This window comes from Elgaria multicarinata, chromosome 2, assembly GCF_023053635.1.
Source record: "Elgaria multicarinata webbii isolate HBS135686 ecotype San Diego chromosome 2, rElgMul1.1.pri, whole genome shotgun sequence".
NCBI classification, from domain to species: Eukaryota; Metazoa; Chordata; class Lepidosauria; order Squamata; family Anguidae; genus Elgaria; species Elgaria multicarinata.
The window spans coordinates 108,676,831-108,696,078 of record NC_086172.1 but is presented as its reverse complement, the minus strand read 5'-3'; the positions used below and the strand labels follow the sequence as shown (position 1 = coordinate 108,696,078).

At 40.0% G+C, this 19,248-nt stretch overlaps 1 protein-coding gene across 1 annotated transcript in view; it reads left to right on the top strand.

Moving 5' to 3' along the window:
* The window catches only part of SLC6A5 (solute carrier family 6 member 5), a 90,582-nt gene that overhangs the window by 53,609 nt on the left and 17,725 nt on the right, over nt 1-19,248 (top strand). The window contains exons 11-13 of the mRNA XM_063118799.1: nt 4,270-4,382; nt 5,961-6,092; nt 6,948-7,047. Of these exons, the coding sequence (XP_062974869.1) occupies nt 4,270-4,382; nt 5,961-6,092; nt 6,948-7,047 (345 nt within the window). The remainder of the gene's footprint in view (nt 1-4,269; nt 4,383-5,960; nt 6,093-6,947; nt 7,048-19,248) is intronic.

Sequence of the window (19,248 nt, the reverse complement as noted above, 5' to 3'; positions counted from 1 at the left end):
GTTGTTTTTATAGTTCTTTTCTCAAATCAGTCAGACATTTAGCTTTATTTTCAGCTACTTAAAATGAGAAAACTTGCATACTACTAACTTATACTATAAAAAGCATTTAAAATAAAATTGTGCACAATAGTTACATAAAAGTTAAGTTCTATACAATAATAGCAATCAACCAACATAGCATAACATCATGAGCCTTCTTAAAATAGCTGGAGCTAAGTTGTTTTGGCTATAAGACATTCTGCTAGTATTTTGTTTCCTTTTGAAGAAGCATTGCTAAAAACAGCCATGTCATGAGTTTGGATAAATATTAATATATTTCTATATAATTTGAATATTTTTTATTCAGATTACATCCCTTGTCACCATTGCCTTTATTTCTGCTGTCTCCAGTCACCACTGTCAAAATTTAGATTGTAAACTCCTTAGGTTAAGGGCCTATCTTTTTTCTTTTCTTTTTCTTTTTGCTTATGTGGCTCTGTAAAGCACTGTGTCTGTTGATAGCACTGTATAAATACTTAGTAACAGATTTAGCAGTTTAGAAAGGCTTGAAAATTACAATACGTCCTCTTGAAATCAGAAAGAAGAACTTGGTTGAGATGCTTGCAGTTATCACTTACACGTGTTACATCATATTTAATTATTATTATTATTATTATTTATTTATATAGCACCATCGATGTACATGGTGCTGTACAGATAACACAGTAAATAGCAAGACCCTGCCGCATAGGCTTACAATCTAATAAAGTTGTAGTAAACAATAAGAAGGGAAAGAGAATGCAAACAGGCACAGGGAAGTGTAAACAGGCACCGGGAAGGGTGAAGCTAACAGTATAGAGTCAGAACAAACTCAAAGTTTAAAAGCTATAGGGAAAAGAAAAGAAAAGAAAAGCATGTTTCATTTTTATGTCTGTAAAAGGAGAGAGGGAAAATGCCAAGGAAGATGTAAAAGGCCATGATGTCAAAGGGAGTGTTTCACCTTTGCAATCTCTGTGCCAGACCTAGGCTAGGAACTGTGTATTCTCTAGCCATCCAAGAAATTTTCGTACAGCTTCCTCATGGCCATGAGGTGCTCTCCCAGTCTATCATGTTGTTGAACTTCCTGGATGTAATGATTGGTCTAAAATGTTATAAGCAACAGGGAGCTTCCTTAACTGAAAACATAGTTGACAAAGTGCTTGTTCAGTCCAAATTAGAACATCTGAAAACTGTGGGAAGCTTGTAAACACCTTTGGTCTCTCCATGCCTCTTGTATCTGCTGCAGTAGCCCAAACTGCAAGAGACATCACCTGTAGCAGCCTGGGTAAAGAATCCTCACCATGCAGCAGCAATTTAATCTTGAATTTGCCATGGGCCAGAGATTCAGAAGCAGAATAGCAACTAGAACATCTGAGGTCTAAGCAGGGAATGTGTATATTTCTTAGGCTTTATGGAGAATTGCTCATTACATGCAAAACCTACCCCCATTTCATGACATGAAGCCACTTAACATAATAGCACTTTTTATTCAGCAATTAGACTATTTCAATCCATTTCTTGAAAAGAGATCACATTTGTCCACTTAATCCATTTCTTAGAAATTGCAGCAAGTGGATGGGTGATTTGTCCAAAGAGAATGATCCTATTTGTTAATGAATGTACTGCCTATCTAAATAAATGTAAAAAACTATGCACATTCTCACAGGACCTGCATTCACTAAATTGGTGTTTTTTTTTACATTAGTCATAAAAGGTCTGCAAATAATGCAACTGACAACCATACATGAATTTGGGGTTAACACCATGTGGCACATTGGTGGATGTCAAGCATGAATTTGAAATGCACCAGTTGATTTTGGAGAAATTAACTTGGTAGAACAAACACAAGCATAATTAAACACACTATAATTACATTACATTAAACACAAGTCAATGAAGCTAGAAGACTTTTTTGAGATCTGTACTTTTGCATGGGGAAATTAGCTGCATTCTTGGCGAAGCCAGATTTCAGGCCTAAAACATGCATGGTCAGTCTGGTTCAAAATTGGGTCACTAGGAAGGGTATTAAAAACTCCAAATTCATTAAAATATTTCATAGGTTAAATAGCATGAAAGTACAGAGCAAGATGGCAAAATAACCTCTGCAGATTCAATATTGGAGCACGCTATCATTTGCCAGGGGAGAAGAACTACAGAACAAAACTAAATCGTTGGACACTATGGAAGAATGGGGTATAGGGGTATATTACTGAAGCTTAGGGGACAAAGGGAGGGGAAAGAAAAGTGCCATGGGTTCCCCCTGCCCCGGGCATAATGTTTCTCTTGAGGATGGCCAAGAGGGGGGGGGCTGCAGAGCAGGAGGACTTTAGTAATTTGCAAAATGTGCATTTAGAAAAATGCCACAATGAAAATGAAATATACAAATGTGAGATATAGATATAGTCAAAGTCCCAAAGGAAATCCACTTTTGTCTCCAAACATTCTAGTGGTCATAAAATGGTGGCATTTGAATTGTTGCTTAAATATTGAGTTAATACTACAAAAAGAAGAATGTCTGTTTTTACTCTGATAGTTGTTGAAACCCAGCAGTTGCCTTCATGTATGTCCAACTCTTGGTGGCCATAGCTCTCACCTTTCCATGAGATTAATTTAGAGGATCCCAATCAAGGGAGATTTGCAATTTCATGTTGTGCAATTAAATGTTCCCAGAGGGTATGATGAATTCTAGAAACTCATTATTTTGATTCCTTAATTTAATTTCCAAATGCAAGAAGCTAGTGCAAACAGCCTTCTTATCTATAGTAGTCAAGAAGAAATCTTTAATCAAGAGATGAAAGAGCATGTTCATGAATATATAACGTCCCCTAAGCCTTCTTGCCCAGAAAAACTGCCAGTTAACAGCAGGTTTTAAAGAGGACTGCTTGCATTGCATCATACCAATAAAAATATCTTCAGCCCACAATACTTTTAATATTTGTCATGGATTTCCCAAACACTATGTGAAGTATATATTGAAATTAACTCTTTTGTTGCTGAAATAGACTAGCATCACTACATTATACTGTAGTGCAAAGAAGTGTGGGGAGTGTATCTGTGGGCCAAAACCAATGTTACATAAGTGGACTTCCCTTTGCAAAATGGGAGTATCCTTTCTCCCTGCACCCCCCTCCCCCAATCCCTTGACCCTCTCAAACAGATTTGGAGGCCTCATGGTAGACTGCAGGGGAGAGGTGTAATTTTATCTACTAGCAGTGTCCATTCCCCTGGTGGAAGGACACAATTGGATAAATCATATAAATGGTAAATGAATGTGAAGGAACAGCGGAGAAACCTCATCACTCAAAAAGGAATTGTGCCCTCTACACTACAGTTTAGAACCAGTAGAATAGAATAAAACAGGGATGGCTCCAAATATTTTCTGCTACCCTCTTCCCTCCCCTAGTTACAGAGTATTCATATTTAATATGTATAGCAAAATCCTTGCTCCCTTAATAATGTTCTGTACTGATTGATTGATTTGATTTGTACCCCACTTTTCTACCAAGAAAAATGACACTCGAGGCTTATTATCACAAATAACCATGACTAAAACAATAATCAAATACATTAAAACACTAATTAAAAAAACCCAGCCACCCTTTCACTGCCCAAAACTAGTTTGTTCTGGAGTTGCCCTTGAAACAGAGTTTAATAGCGCAGCATTGAATTCTGTGATCATGTAACACTATGATCCACCAGAAATTATGAACTGAGGTCTATATTTTGTCATCCTTAATTCAGTATTAATGACTAAATGACGATATTTATTTATTTATTTATTTATTTAGAATATTTATATACCGCTCCCCGTTGAAAAATTTTGGAGCGGTGTACAAGATAAAATGAAAATAAAAACAGAATAAAACAGTTAAAACAAATTTTAAAAGAAGCAAATACAGAGATTCAAGGCTGCATATTAAGGAAAGGCTTCCTGGAATAAAGATGTTTTCAGGAGGCGCCGAAAGGAGTACAAGGTTGGCGCCTGCCTGACCTCCAGAGGCAGGGAATTCCACAGGAGGGGCGCCACCACGCTGAAGGCTCTTCCCCTGGTGGATTTCAATCGGAGGATGGATCTAGGTGGAACCACCAGGAGCAGGCCCTCGGATGACCTCAGTGACAGGGCAGTTATTTAAATTCTAGCACAACATGGACAATGCGGAACTTTCTTTCTTGTTCCATGCTAATATCCTTCACAATTATTTGTATTATGATAAATATAACAAGATCTGTCTCTTCTGTTCTCACTTCTAGGTCCTGGAATTGCCTTTGTGGTATATCCCGAAGCCTTAACTAGGCTTCCTCTTTCACCATTCTGGGCTATAATCTTCTTCTTGATGCTTCTAACACTTGGCTTGGACACCATGGTAAACTTGGCTTTTTAATCAAACTTCCTTATTGTTCATTAAGCGCCAAAGACTTCATATTAGATTAAAAAAAATAATGCAGCTGGTTGCAGGCTGGAGTTCTGCACATACCTAAAGGTTTTGGGCAAAATAAGTACGCAGAAAATACATTCCTACACATGTCTACTTTGAAGTAAACATGAAGTAAACCCTATTGAGTTTAGTGGGATTACTCCCCAGTAAGTGTGTATAGGATTGGAGCCAACACTTATTTTGAGGTTAAGAAAAGTTGTACCCAAACCCATACAGAATTTAATTACAAAATTCAAGTTAATTACCTAGCTTGGGGGTGGTGGAGTGATATGGCAGAGAGCTAGGAGTTAATCAGTCTGACCTCAAGGGAGAGTGATTCACATGCTGTGCTCAGGCATAGGTCAAAGTCAAAGCTGTGATTTTCAGTCCAAGAAAGAGGAAGAGCAATGGGCGTGATCAGATGGACTCGTCTGATGATGCTCAGTATAGAAAGGCGGGATCAAACTTGGTTGTGTCAAAGAAAGTGGTATTGGAGAACTGTGTGGGCATGAAGTGAACTATTGTCCTAGCAAGAAGTTGGAGTCTCCAAGCACAGGCATCCAGGAGAAACAATTTAGTTGAGCTGGGGTGGGGGTGGAGCTGGGTCAATGCCTAATACTTTGAAAGAAGTTCTACTGTTGAGTATTTCACAAGGCGGGTAGATCCTGAAAATAGACACATTTTTCAGTAGACATTAGGCTTCCTGGTGTGTCAGTTGGAGCCTCATTGGCCTTTTTCCCCTAATAGTTTTGATTAATTCCACCACCAAATACTGCCATTTTTGGTGCAGAGGCATATTGTGCCAGATTACCAGGAACATTATTAAGAACATTGGGAAGCTGCCTTACACCAAATCAGAGCGCTGGTCCATCTAGGTCAGAATTGTATGCGCTGGCTGGCAGCAGTTTTCCAGGGTTTCACACAATGGTCTTTCCTAGCCCTACCTGGAGATGCTGGACATTGAACCTGAGAACTTTGGCATGCAAAGCTGGTGCTCTGCCACCGAGCTACAGCCTCTCCATGTGGGAGAAACTAGGTGAAATCCATGTTGCTTCTCAAGTGGATGTTTACATCTGTTTGGCATTCCCACTATACAAATTCCCCCCATCCTGCCCCCACAATTGTATGTGTAAAGCTACTTCAGTGGATCACATGAACTGTTCCTGCCCATTTTCTTTTTAACCTTCCCATGTACTACATGACCTGAGCTATCACAGTAGCTTTTCTTAAAGATTTACTTACATTGTACAGGTCTGGTAGTGGGATATATCTTGTCCATTCTCTGCATATTGAAACTTCATCTGTAGGGGGTTCAATCCGGGAGGCAAGACTGGCTTGATGAAAGAAAGAACCTTCCTTAAAGTTGAAGAGTGGAACTAGATGATGTTCAATGACCCTGCGTACTAAAGCTTCTGATTTCTGAAAGTGGTTTTAGCAACAAGATTGGATATACCCTTTTCAAATGATATCTGTTTCTCTACATTGATTACTGTTGTTTTACTTGTTGTCTTCTTTGATCTTCCCCAGTTTGCCACTATTGAGACGATAGTGACATCTGTTTCAGATGAGTTTCCAAAGTATTTACGTACTCACAAGCCTCTGTTCACTCTTGTATGCTGTGTTTCCTTTTTCATCATGGGCTTTCCTATGATCACTCAGGTAAATATATATGCATGTTATCTTCCACGGGAAGATCACTTCTTCCAATGGAAAAAAGGCTGATCCTACACTTGGTAGTAACAGCTCCATGAGAATATTAGCTTTTAAAATAAACAATGTAGTTCAGAGTGAAATTTTAAGAAAGTTTTCAGAACAACCCTAACTTTCAAATCTACAGGCTATTAGGAGTTAAAATGGGGCTGAGGTATCTCTCAGTGGAGTCCCCAATTAAATCCATGGGAAGCTCTGTGGGTGTAAACCTACTGCCAGCTTTTAGTTGCTGGAACAGGTTGCCCAGAGATCGGAGCAGGGCAGATGCAGCTTTGAATCCATTTGATCCGAAATCCCTCCATTCCCCAAGAGGTCCAAGGAATGGGCTTCTCTGTTATGCCAATTGGGAGCTTGTGTAGCTTATTGCCCCACCCACCCCAGACACACACTGGCTTCAATAGGAAGGAAAATCCAGATAACAAAGATTCACCTGTCTGAGAAGCCTAGTAAAGCCACAGCCCCCTGCTTCCCAGCCTGGCTGGTGATGAGCTGGTCGAGCTTTGGAAATGATGGATGATTTGCCACTTAATACCCCTGCCCCAGCCCACTTAGGATTGCTTCCTTTGATGTGAAAGGTGTGGTATGGTATGGACCTTCTTGAAAATGTCTATACTAGTTTATAGAAGTCAAAGAGTTTTTCCAGGGTGAGAAACCCTAGAAAAGGCTTTGTCATCACAAAGAGTCTTTGTGATGACAAAGCTACAGTAAGCTTTCTGTTCCTTTCTGAAACTGTCAGTCAGGTCCATAGACTACCTCCTAATATGTTTTGGCATTTCTGTTACTAATTACTTATTTTAATTTTAGGGTGGGATGTACATGTTGCAGCTCGTGGACACCTATGCAGCATCTTACTCTCTTGTTATAATAGCCATCTTTGAACTTGTTGGCATTTCATACATTTATGGTAAGAAAGATACGTGTTATTGTGTAGATCACCCAAATGATAATTATATGTGAAAATGGAATAAGTGAAACACAACAAATAGTCCCCCTTTTACAGTCAAAGCACATTGTTGTTAACATTTTAGAGTATAAATTAAAGAGTAGTCGCTCAAACATTTCTCTGGAAACCTTAGGCCCATTTATAGCAGCACAGCTGAACTGGTATTAGTAAGTCATTTGAGATATATAGAAATGTGTGTGTTGAGGACAGGACTGTTGAACTTCAGCCACATGGGCCAAATACACCCGGCCTAGGGTCTCAATCCAGCCTTAAAGGTTTCATGAGATGAGTATACCCCTTTCCCTTGGCTATATCCTCTTTCCCTTAACTGCTGGTTGTTTGGTATTTTCCCTGCTTTCTCCCCGTTCTAAATGAAAATGCCTATCCCAAGGTGTAATTACTGGCAGTAAGTGCTTTAAGCTCAAGTATGCTAGTATTTTTGGTCTTGCTGACATTTTTGGTGATGCCCCCTTTTTCCATTGCCCCCACTCCCACTATTGGAATATGGCCACCAAAAGCTCTGAAACCACTAGAATGCAGCACTCGGGCTGAAAAAGGTTCAGCACTGCTTCTGTAAGACATGTAAAAGTAATATTGAAGCATGCAAATATGTATGTAGGCTTACAGTAGACAAGGTTCAGGCTCCAAGAATGGCTTAAGAATGATGGCAGCCCCATGCACTTACAATCTTATATAAGAATACGATAGTGTAAGGCTTTATTACTAGAGAGCTACCAGACCGATTTTGCTCATTTTTGTTTTAAACTGAAGCTTGTGCAGAAAATTTTGAAACTTCCAAGAAGTTCAAAGCTTGAGCTTTGGGCAACTCAAGAAGGGAGAGGGATGAGGCAAAGGGGAGGTTAATGCAAACACCCCACACTGTGAATGTAATATAACATGTGACACAGTGTGTTTATGCACATGTAATAATGCTGACTCCTGTGAGCTCTGAGAGTGCTGGGCCAATGAAAGGACAGGCACTGAATGTTGTGAAAGGGGCTGAAGAAAAGTCAGTTGGTGATAGAGTAGGAAGAAGAGAAGATGAGGAGAAAAAGCTGAATGGACACCAGAGGGAAAAGAGCAAGAAAAATCTTATATCATGTGTTTTCAACTTCAAACTTCAAGAAATGATAGATGACGTTTTTAAAAAGAACATTCTAAGACTGCTAGCCCCCGTGGTGAGACAGGATTTGCACTAGCTTTTACAGATTGCATTTTTAACAATACAAAGCTACAAGCAATGCAGTGAAGTTGTATGCAACACAATGGGTTGGATCTGGACTTAGCCATCTGTCAAAGGAAGGCCTCCTTCCATCTGCAGAAGCCTTTTGATCCAGGAGAGTGGTCCTAGTAGTGAAGTGAGAGATGACTTTTGCTGATTCTCTCCTCTCCTTAACAATTTCCATCAGCACCTCCTGCACTGTTCCGGAAAGTCCACAGTCCTCTGGAACAGAATTTTTGAGGGTGCAGGGGGACGGGGGAATCAACAAAAGTTGTCCCCCTTTTGCCAGTAGGAGTGTTCCCAGAGCAGAATGCTGTTCAGAACATACTCCTCCTGCTGAGAACAAAGTCTGGATCCATGCAAATATTTGTGAACAGTACAAATACCAGATTGCATGTGTAGGCAATGGTACAAAGAATTTGTTCTTGGTAGAGAGAATCCATTCCTTTAGTTTGAATCCCATTTTTTTTAGCTATCAGAATAATATTCCTTAGGAAGTTAACCTATAATAGTGGCATATCAAGTAGCACACATCTTTGTTCCAGTTATCCTGCCATATACTGTGAATTGTAAGAAAAAATATTTTGGCATATGGAAATATCTAACTCCAGTTTCTACAGAATTACACTAGGCATTAGCAGTGTCATATCTGGCTTTATGCTGCCAGAAGACTCTGAGGAACACACGCAAACTCCTGAAGGCTACAATCTTCAAATGAGCCACTTTTGGAATTGTTCCACTGTTTTGAATATCATTTGAGGATTGCAGTCCTTTTGTCTTTCTGAGGCACTCAACAATTTTGAAACAAAACACTCAGCCATCCCTTACGTTACAGGAGAGTTGTGTGTATAAAGGCATGACCACGACCAGTTTACTCAACCTCTTTACTCATACCTGAGATTAGGAGAGGGAGTTTTCACAGTTGGTGGATGTCTAGGTACTGCCCTCAGTCCTTCCCCCCTGTCTCCCAGTATTTGTATGTGGCTTATCTCACATAATTAGAAGTTAGAGGGGTCATACAATTATATAAACACCAGATTTTGAACTTACTAGATTCTGCTTCATGGAAGAATGGTTGGAGTCTAGTATTCTAACATCGCCTCTATCCCCTTCCTCTTCCACCCTCAAACCTCCCCAGGGGGGTGTCTGTACGACAACACTTTGCAGCTGCTTCCCCCCCAAACGTCACAGCTTCGCTGCTGTGGGGTTGGAACACTAAATCTATATGGCCTGCCCCCTGCCCAATGTCCTGGGTTCCCACGCTTACCCTTCACTGGGAAACCGCCCCTAGGAACGCCCCCAAACCAAAGCCACCACTGACAGATGGGGAAAACAAGATGGTGGCATCGGAGCATACAGAAAAGTCACGGTAAAAGGACACTGCAAGAAAGCGCAGTTTCAAAGGTAGAACCCCCAGTGTGGCTGCAGTTGGTGGCTGTGTCATATAAACAACGCAGTGCCACTGTGCAGCCACGATGGGGTATATAGAGCGTATAGATAAACCCCAAGTGTATTTGGGATGCTACACTACAAATACCTGTATTGCAGTTAAGAGATTCTTTTTTTCAATTAAGTACTATTCTGACACATACCTTTTAGGAAAACTAACGTTTCTGTGTGACAGGCAGGGATGAGCTGCATAGTAGACTGTGTGCAGTGATTGTCAAATTTGCTAGAAAACCAGACACTCAAGTTTATTGATTTAGTTTTCATCATCACAAAGGAATTTCCAGAAATAAACCAATTACTGAAGCCTAAGTAGCCAAACCAGACATTACTTTAACTCCATACCTAGCTGCTACATTTCCCCATTGTTTTTACTCCAAAGAAGGTGCAAGGGCACCAATGCAGATTTTAACCCCCTCTCCATTTTAGGGTTCCAATCTGGATTCCCCCACTCCTACTCTAGAGTAAAAATGACAAAAGATATAGTTGCTAGATAAAGGGTAAGATCCAACTGTACCCCAGTACTAGCGTTATTGCCACTTTCCCCCATGCTTTATCAAGCACTAGTTACATTGCACAAACATTGGTTTATGCTAACACAGTGCCATTAGTGATAATGTTGGATCCCACCCATGGATTTTAAGTAATGTCAGTTTTGGCCCTATGACAACAGAACAAACAAGTTCAGGACTTTAAAAATGGAGTGTCTTAAAAGTTCCAAATGGGGTTGATATCCAGTGAATTACAGTAAAAGTGCTGTAATGAATATAAAGAACAGGATATTTACCATCTTCTTAGACATAAGTGATTTTTGTTAATAAACATTACTATTTTAATCAGCTTCTTCCCCAGAGATGTAACAGTCAAAGTTTTGGTAGGTGAACAAGCAAATCCATTTGAAAGTAACACTACACAGTGCACAGAGCTAAATGGCAACCAGGAGCCCTACAGATAAATGTATGGATGTGGCTGCTTCTATGTACTTCTTTGTCAGCTTCTTTCACATAATTCCATCAGATGTTCCCAGGACTATCCACCCTACCTGTGGTATAAGCGCCCTCCCTGATCCATTGGTTATATCAGAGAAACTGTCTATATGCTCAGAGAATGTTAGAGCAACATCCTCTTCCCACAAACTCCAGGGCAATAGGGTCTAATGCTACCTGCTTTGTTCAATATGAGAAATTGATATGATGGCCAGCTGAGAAATAACCAATGAAGGATCTGTTTGTTCCCTTCTGTCCCCATATCAAAGTGAATGAGTAAAGAGTAAAGTAAGAATGTTGAGAATAGGAGCCCACAACTCTTGGGTTCCAAAATGGGCCCTGCCACCACTTCTGTCCTTCTCTCCATCAGTGGAGATAACATCCAAATAGATGCTTGCACCACTCCTGTAATCAGTTTCAAGCCTACAATGGCATACTGTTCACTTAACTATTCCAACAGATCTGCAAACACATTCTTGTGCACATTAATTCTCTCCACTGAAATTAATGGGATATTTGATGTGCTCAGTTGAGCACAGATGGGGAGGGTCATTTGGCTGAAATTTAGTAGGTGGCCCAGCCTCGTCCTTTCCAAAGTAGCCAAACAGATGCCTTTGTGAAGTCTACAGGCAGACCTTGAAGGCAAAAGCCCTCTTCCACAGTAGCTCCCCAGTGGCTGATATTTATTGGAATAGTGTCTCTGAACTGGAAATTTTTAATAGCTATTACAACAACTAGCCGTTGAAAAATCCTAGTTTTATTTTCACCCCATTTCTTAATCTTTCCTAGCATGGAATCTGCTTTTTTCACAGCTGCTGCACACCGAGTTGCTTTTCATCTGCTACCCAAAATGTACTTTGCTGTTTAGTCACTGCCAGTTCAATTAGAATCTTTTGTCCCATTGTACATCACCTTGCTCTTACTTAAACTGAGCCTCTTTTTTCATTTTGTTGCCTATTTACACACTCTGGACCGACCGTTTTAGAATTCTTCACTGTCTGCATGCATTTTTACTACCATGAATAATTTGGTGTCAATTATGGCAGATGGAGCTCTGTGACGACAAGGGCTTCTTTCCCCTTTGAAAGTCAGCTATGACAGAGCGTGCCCTTACACAGGCAGGGTTGACTGGATTATAGCCATCCAGCAAATCACTTGGAATGTAAAATGAAGTGTCAAGGCTTGGAGGTCTGAAAGCAAGCTGGTAAATGAGTCAGGAAGCAGGAAGAAGCTGTTTGAGGGCAGCTCGGTCAATGCCGGAGTGACAAGTTGCTCTAACTGAATAGCCAAGCCATTGTCAGGCTCATGTTGGATCCTGTAGATGCCTTGTTTCAACAGACCGGTACGGATCACTTAGATGCAGTATTTACCTCTGACCATCCCCAGTGGTGGGGTTGAAGAGCAACAGAAAGCAGGCCAACAGCTCCTTCTCCTTGCTAGCTCTGTCAGTGTTTTCTGGGTCCCAAGGCCAACGTCCAAATGGTTTGAGACTCCAGGTGCTTTACAAGAAGAAATTAAAGATCTAGGTAAATGAGGCTGTACTATTTATGACAAAAAAGAGTCCATTCTCTACAAAATTGCACTAGATTAGCCCACAATACCTCACAATTAACTATTCACATTGGTAACAGAACCAAGTCATGTTTGGAAGCTAGTTGATGCTCATAGCCTGTTTCCACGGAAACCAACAGAAGCCATATGTGCCCTCGTCTAAGAGAAGGATTTAGAACTAAATAAGCTGCGGATATATCTTTGTGTCAGAAGTGGGAATATCCATACCAAAACTGTATTGTCTGTAGATTTGTGATGAAGTGGGGTTTTCCTCCCTACCTGTGTCTTTTAACAACTGCAGCTGTAATATCCCAAATCACTGCACCAGATGTTGTTTATGAAATGGGTGATTGCGTACTGCTGTATGTCTCAAGAAGGAAGCATTAAAGTGTCAGGCATCTCTCTTTACATCTTCCAGTTTGACTTACTGTAAATGAATTGAATACTCACTGGATATATTGCAAGGCATTTCAACTTTAAGACCTGCTTATAAGATTTGTATTGCCCCTTTGTGCTATTTTATTGTAATAGAAACGCATTACAGAGCTAGCTGGAAGTGGAAAATTCTCATAAAACAGCAGCCTTACAAGCTATAAGAAATTTGTGCTTAGAGCATACAAACTGGATCCTGTTCCTGCCTCTAGCAGAGCATTCCAGGAAGCCTCTCTTTGCTAGCCATTTCTCCCAGCACTGCTTAAGGGATTATCGAGAATCAGTTATCTAGGGTAAATCTGATTTGTTTACATGTTTAAGTGGTATACAAGAAACTGAATAGATGAAAGAGAGTCAAAACATCAGATGCACCTAACTCTTCTCTCTTTTCATCCTAAGAAAGAAGATGCAAGCTGCAACCATATTGGCTGGGTGGGTCAATATGGTTCCCTAAAGAAACACTGAGACCCCAAATACTCCGGGAGAGACTTTGGCATATCCTTCTTTTCCCAAAAGTCTTTTAAAAAGTTCTTCCTTACCATCTAACTACTGCCCGACCTTATTTATTTATTTATTTATTGCATTTATATACCACACCATAGCAGAAGCTCTCTGGCCAGTTTACAAAAGTTAAAAACAGTAAACATTAAAAACAAAAATACCAAGTTTAAAAACATAAAAAGCATAAAAACAATAGTATCCTTATAAAAACAGCTATTCTTGCTTATTCCCGTTCTTTCCAAAGTCCTAGAACATGCTTTTCTTTTCTGCTGCCTTGATTTTTTCTTTTCAGAATGTATGCTTCACCCCCTCCAACTGGTTTCCACTCTCTGTACCCCACTTAAACTGCCCTGCTATGATTATAGACTTCTCGCAGCCTATATTCTGCCCAGACCCTACTTGACATCTCCTTCCCTTTTACAGTTGACCACCTTCTCCTTGACTACTTCCATGCCTTAGGAACATGGGAAGCTGCCTTATGCCTAGTCATACCATTGGTCCATCTAGCTCAGTATTATCTTCTGTAGCTTTCTGGGGTTTCAGATGGGGTCTTCCCCAGTTCTACCTATAGATGCCAAGCACCTTCTGCTTGCAAAGCATATGCTATAGCACTGAAGCACAGCCCTTCCCTTCGGTTTCTGCAGCCCTGTTTGTCTTCCTATCAAATTGCTTATTAAATATTTCCACTGAGGAAAGCTACTCCTCCTCTGCCTTGCAGTAGTCTGAAGGTCTCCATTGGGGTTCTTCTCTTAGTCCCCTGCTGTACTTTATCTACAGTGCCATGAGTGGTGTCACCACCTTCCATGACTTTTACTATCACCTACGGATGACACCTACCTGCATCACTTACGCCAGAGCTCTTCCTCTTCTGTCTAGACCCATATCTCTTCTGTCTTCTCATTGTAGCATGCTCAACATCTCCAAAACTGAACTACTGACCTTTTCGCCTAATCTCTCTTCTGTCTACTCACTCCCCATATCCAGCAGCAACATCACTGTTCACAAGAGTAAGAATTTCTTTTTATCTGTGTAACTCAGCACAGTGCTATAGACACTGATAACTGATGTTGCAATACTAATAATACATGAAGTATACTGACATTCTTTTGTTTGTGTAGAATGGAGTTACTGCAGGATAATAGCCTTGAGATAACACCTTTTGAACAGGGTTGTCCTTACCATGTAGCAGGGTAAAACAACCTGCTTCAGATGGCACCATGAGAGAAGGGGGAACAGATGAAGGCAGGAATTGGTGTCTGAATGGTGCAGCAAGTCTTTAGTTGACCCTATAGAGTTGGAGGGCATCATTTGGACTCCTCTTTATATTTATTTTATTTATTTAAAAATATGTCTATATCGCCTGTCGTGTAAGAACATTTTGTGAACATTTTGTGAACCGCCCAGAGAGCTCCGGCTATTGGGCGGTATAGAAATGTAATAAATAAATAAATAAATAAATAAGAACATATCCAGGCAGAGTACAACAATAAAACCGTAATATAATATACTACAATATAAATATACCAAAATAACTGAAATGTACTAAAACATAATCAGTGACAATCCGCTAGAAGTCAGAATGACAGACATCACAAATCATCAAATGCTGAGGTGAATAAAAACATTTTCAGCATAAGCCTAAACTGCATTAGGGTTGGTGCTTGCTTAATTTCTGAGTAGAGGGTATCCCAGAGAGCGGGCCTCTTTCTGGTTGTTACATCTGCAGAATGAGGCACAACTAGGAGGACCTCTGATGAGGATCGCAACAGTCGGGTAGATATGGGAGAAGGATTATAAAATAAGCCATAGTTTCCCCCCGCATTTACATTATTTCAATTTAGTCAGCATATTTCATTTTTTTAACTTAGTAAAATGACAGAGGAAAACACAACAGGAAAAACAGCTTGTCGTCATTGGAGGTGGGGAAAGCCTTCCTAAAATGTCTAAGAAGAATGCTTTCAATTCCTTCTCCATATCTATAACATGGTCATGCTAAAAACATCTGTGCTGTTCTTGTTTTGACCACTGAGTGGCAGGAGTACAGCAAACTCTACCTGAGACATTGGGAGCATTCTAAATAAAAGTTAAAATGTCACCCAAATGAAATGCCTATCTTTATTTTCAACATTGACTCCCCTTTCTTGACCATTGTTCCCATTAATTCATTTAGTGATGCACTGATTTCCAGAGGAGTATCCATGTTTAGTCTGTTGCAGCAAAAACAGAATCTTGTGCTATCTTAAAGGCTAACAAAATATGCCAGAGTAAATTTGCTAGTTTTTTAGATGCCACAAGACTCATTGTTGTTTTTGATTTATTTTAAGTATTCATAAGCTATCTTTCTGGACCAAGTCTACCCAAGGTGGCAAACAAAATACACACTAATGAAAATGCAACAATATAGAATATTATAATAAAACTTTAAAATTCAAAAATACCAGAATACCCAAACATTCCAAGCCTGAGCAATAAAATATCAATGAAGCAGCAGCATGACTAATACAACACATCAATAAAGAACCATTTGAAACAGGTAGTTTCTCAATTCCTTTTTAAATAGTGCAATTGAGGGATGCCGGCAATTCCACATGCCTTAGGAGGGAGTTCCATAAGATAGAGACCGCTACTCTCATTTGCAGAAAGAAACCAATGCATATTTTAATGCTCCCCTCCCCCAGTTCTAGTTGTAAAGATTTCTATAAATGTGCAAAAAAATAGTAGAGATTTAAGCCTATTCTCTAAACCAGGAGTAGAGAATCTCCATCATGTGGAGCCTTTCCATCCAAACTGCAGGTCTCTTCTCAGCCTCACATCACCTCTTTCATACTGTGCCCCAGGGAAGGAGGATTCCTGGCAGCAGGGGTTAACTCTCCACTCCCATGAGCTGCGATCCTGATGGATGTCTAGATGAGAAGACTGAGCTGATATCATACATTAAGCAAATAGATTTGGATTTCTATTCAGTATTTATTCCAAAGCCTTTAGGATACATTGCAGTTTCCTGAGTAATCATCAGGGCTAGAAACGTGTGTTTTTAAAGGGAAGCTGGCATAACCACAGCTTTATGGACAGTGCTACAACTTTAGACCATAACGGTAGCTCTAAAAACTGCAAGTTGTGATAAAATACCAAGAATTGGCAATGTTGGATTGTAAATGTATTTGGAATGGAATTCTGCTCCTTGTTTTATTTCTCCTTCTTTCATCAACTGAGATCCCCGAGTAGTCCCTTTCTTGGTAAATAAATTTATTCTTTATGTCCACCTCTCTTGCCTTTACAACTCAGCTTCATTTAACCATCGGAAAGAGATTCATGAGAATAAGCACTCCTCTTTTGCTTTCATTCTGTAATTTTACAACTCTTTATAGAATTCATTTTACAAATACAGGCTGCAAGTGTGAGCTGAGGGCAGAAATTGTCCTATTGATGGGGTTCTGTTTTATAAACAACAAAATTGCCCTCTCTTTTGAGGAAATCAAGTATATTATATTAGCAACGAGATGTCGCAATCTTCACATTTCCCTATTGTTTCAGCTGATCCCCACTGGACAACATCTTTTGTAGCTGGTTGCCGCAGGAACAACTTAGACTTTCTGTGAGGTCAACATTTACAAATACAAGGGTGTGTTAAAAAGAAAGAAAGAATAAATTAGATTGAGCCAATAAAAAATCAGAGAAAGTAACAGATGAATCTAAATAAAGGTACAAAAATGCACTGGCAATGTTAAACCACAAAAACAAGTCACAAAACAACAACCTTCCGTTTTCAATAGTCTTTTAAGAGAATTGAAAGTGGTTTGGGAGAAGCATAATATCCCATGGTGTGCACCTTTATTTTTGTCACCTCCAGTCAAACAGGTTATGTGGGCTTTTGAAACAGTTCAAAAACCTGCAATTCCTGTTAATAACCAGAAGTGAAATTGGAATGAGTGAACATACCATGAGCAGCAATTGTTATTTCAAACTTCTGTCAATCATCTGAAAAATAAAACACCTGTCTGAAGTCTGTGTGACAGTCAGTCACAATTGTAGTTGATGCTCAGACTGACTGCAGTAGCAGCAGACCGTAGTTGCCACCACACCAGACTTTTTATTGCACAACTTACTAGGGCTTTTGCTTCCAGGTGTTTTGTGGGGTTAAGATCAGACCCTTTACACATGTGGACACATGCTTTGATTCTGCGAATTCATTTGCTTGCAGGTTCTATATGTTTCATTAATCAGCCAATAGATGGCTGCCATATATCACAACTTTGTCATTACACACAGCTGATACATTGGATCAACACTCCTTCCACATTAACTCCAATCTTTTAAAAAGTGGGATAAAAGTCAAAATGCATGGGAGATGCCCTGGACATTGATGATGTCATGCAAAGGACCTGCAAACATCTGTGAGTGACCAATCATGAACGTGCAATAAAAGACTTGTGTAGAAATGCTCAAAGTGATGGGAGGGGGTAAGGTTGTATGGGCTTTCGTAAAGTGGCTCTCTACTGCCACTTTAATAGGTTTTCTTTCTGGAAATGGTAAGAAGGATTGCTATTCAGTTGAAGAAAGGTTTTCGAGCTTTGTACTTCTTAACTATGAGTTGGCCTAGCTGCTAGTTCTTCTTTGGCCTTGTACAACGCCCAGCTTTTATCAGTGCTATAAACAGTGGTGCAACTAGAACGAACCCTTGGGGCCAAAATCTGTCTATTTATTTCAAAGGTCACCGTTCAAAATATTTTTTTTCTGAGGCAGAACACAAATACAGCGAAAGCATTTAAAAAGAATTATCAGTGTTTAAAATAATAAAACAAAGGGAGCAATAGACGCAGGCCGTTTAGACGCCTGCCTTTTTTCCAGGGATCGTCCTAGGATCATCCCTGTGCATGCAAATGACACACAGGGGATCCCAGGAGCAGGCAGGGACGATCCTTCCATTTTCCTGGGATAACGCTTAGGTGTAGAAAGTGCCACAGTTTCAGACCACCATCCCTTTATAAGTCCTAGAACTATTACACATGACCATTACCAGCCACAAACAGCAACTGAGACATAATCCTACCCACTAGCCTATGCATTTACACATGAGTAAGTTTGCTAAGGGCCAAACTACATAGTGCACTGGTTCGCACTATTTAACCCTGATGAGCAAAGGCAATTGGGGGGTTGCCATGTCATCCGAACCTGGTAATCAGGAGTAATGAGAGGGTATAACTACCTCAGCTTGTTGTAGGGATCTGCAAGGGTTCCTTAACCTTTGCATAACCCTGATGGCCAGTTAATGCAACACAGCAATACCCGAACAGGGTTGCATATTCAAATTGCAGCCAACACATGCTGCAGCTCACCATGGCTTAAATAACCCATGGTGAGCCCTGGCATGTCATGCAAACCAGGTTAGTCTGTTGAATGCTTAGTTTGGCATTGTGTGATCCATTTTTAAAAAACAATAATATTGAAATAGTGGGGAGGTGGGGGCATGCCAAATAGTAGAACAGAGGGGATTATTTTCATCAGGATTGTAGTATGGAAAAAAGGATTTTTTAAAAAAAACCTTCCACGTTGTTGTGGTCCCAGTCCTGAGCAGATTTGTCTTCCTATGACTTCTGTTTACAGCACAATCCTATGCACTCCCAGGTAGGTTGTATACAGCATATTATTTCACCCATGAAGTTTTATTTAGAAAAGAGTTGCAGGATGGCAAACCATGCATTTAATATGTAGTTTGGTGCCAAGACACTTTTGATATTTTTTTCTTTTTAAGACATATATGAGAGAATTGACTAAGAATGTTTTCATGCATAATGCAATGTGTATTTTGTTTGATTTTAAGTTTCCCACATTGCTCAGTTGAGCAGAATTTGATTTTACACTGACTTGCTTCTCTTTTCAATAGCACATTAATAATGTCCTGAAGTGATACATCCCAGACTAAAAGGCATTCTTAGTGCCACTTGGGAACGCATCCTAAGACTTGGAAGATGCCAGCTCTACCTGCACTCTCATTTCTTCCCTCTCTTTCTCCAAATACTGCTT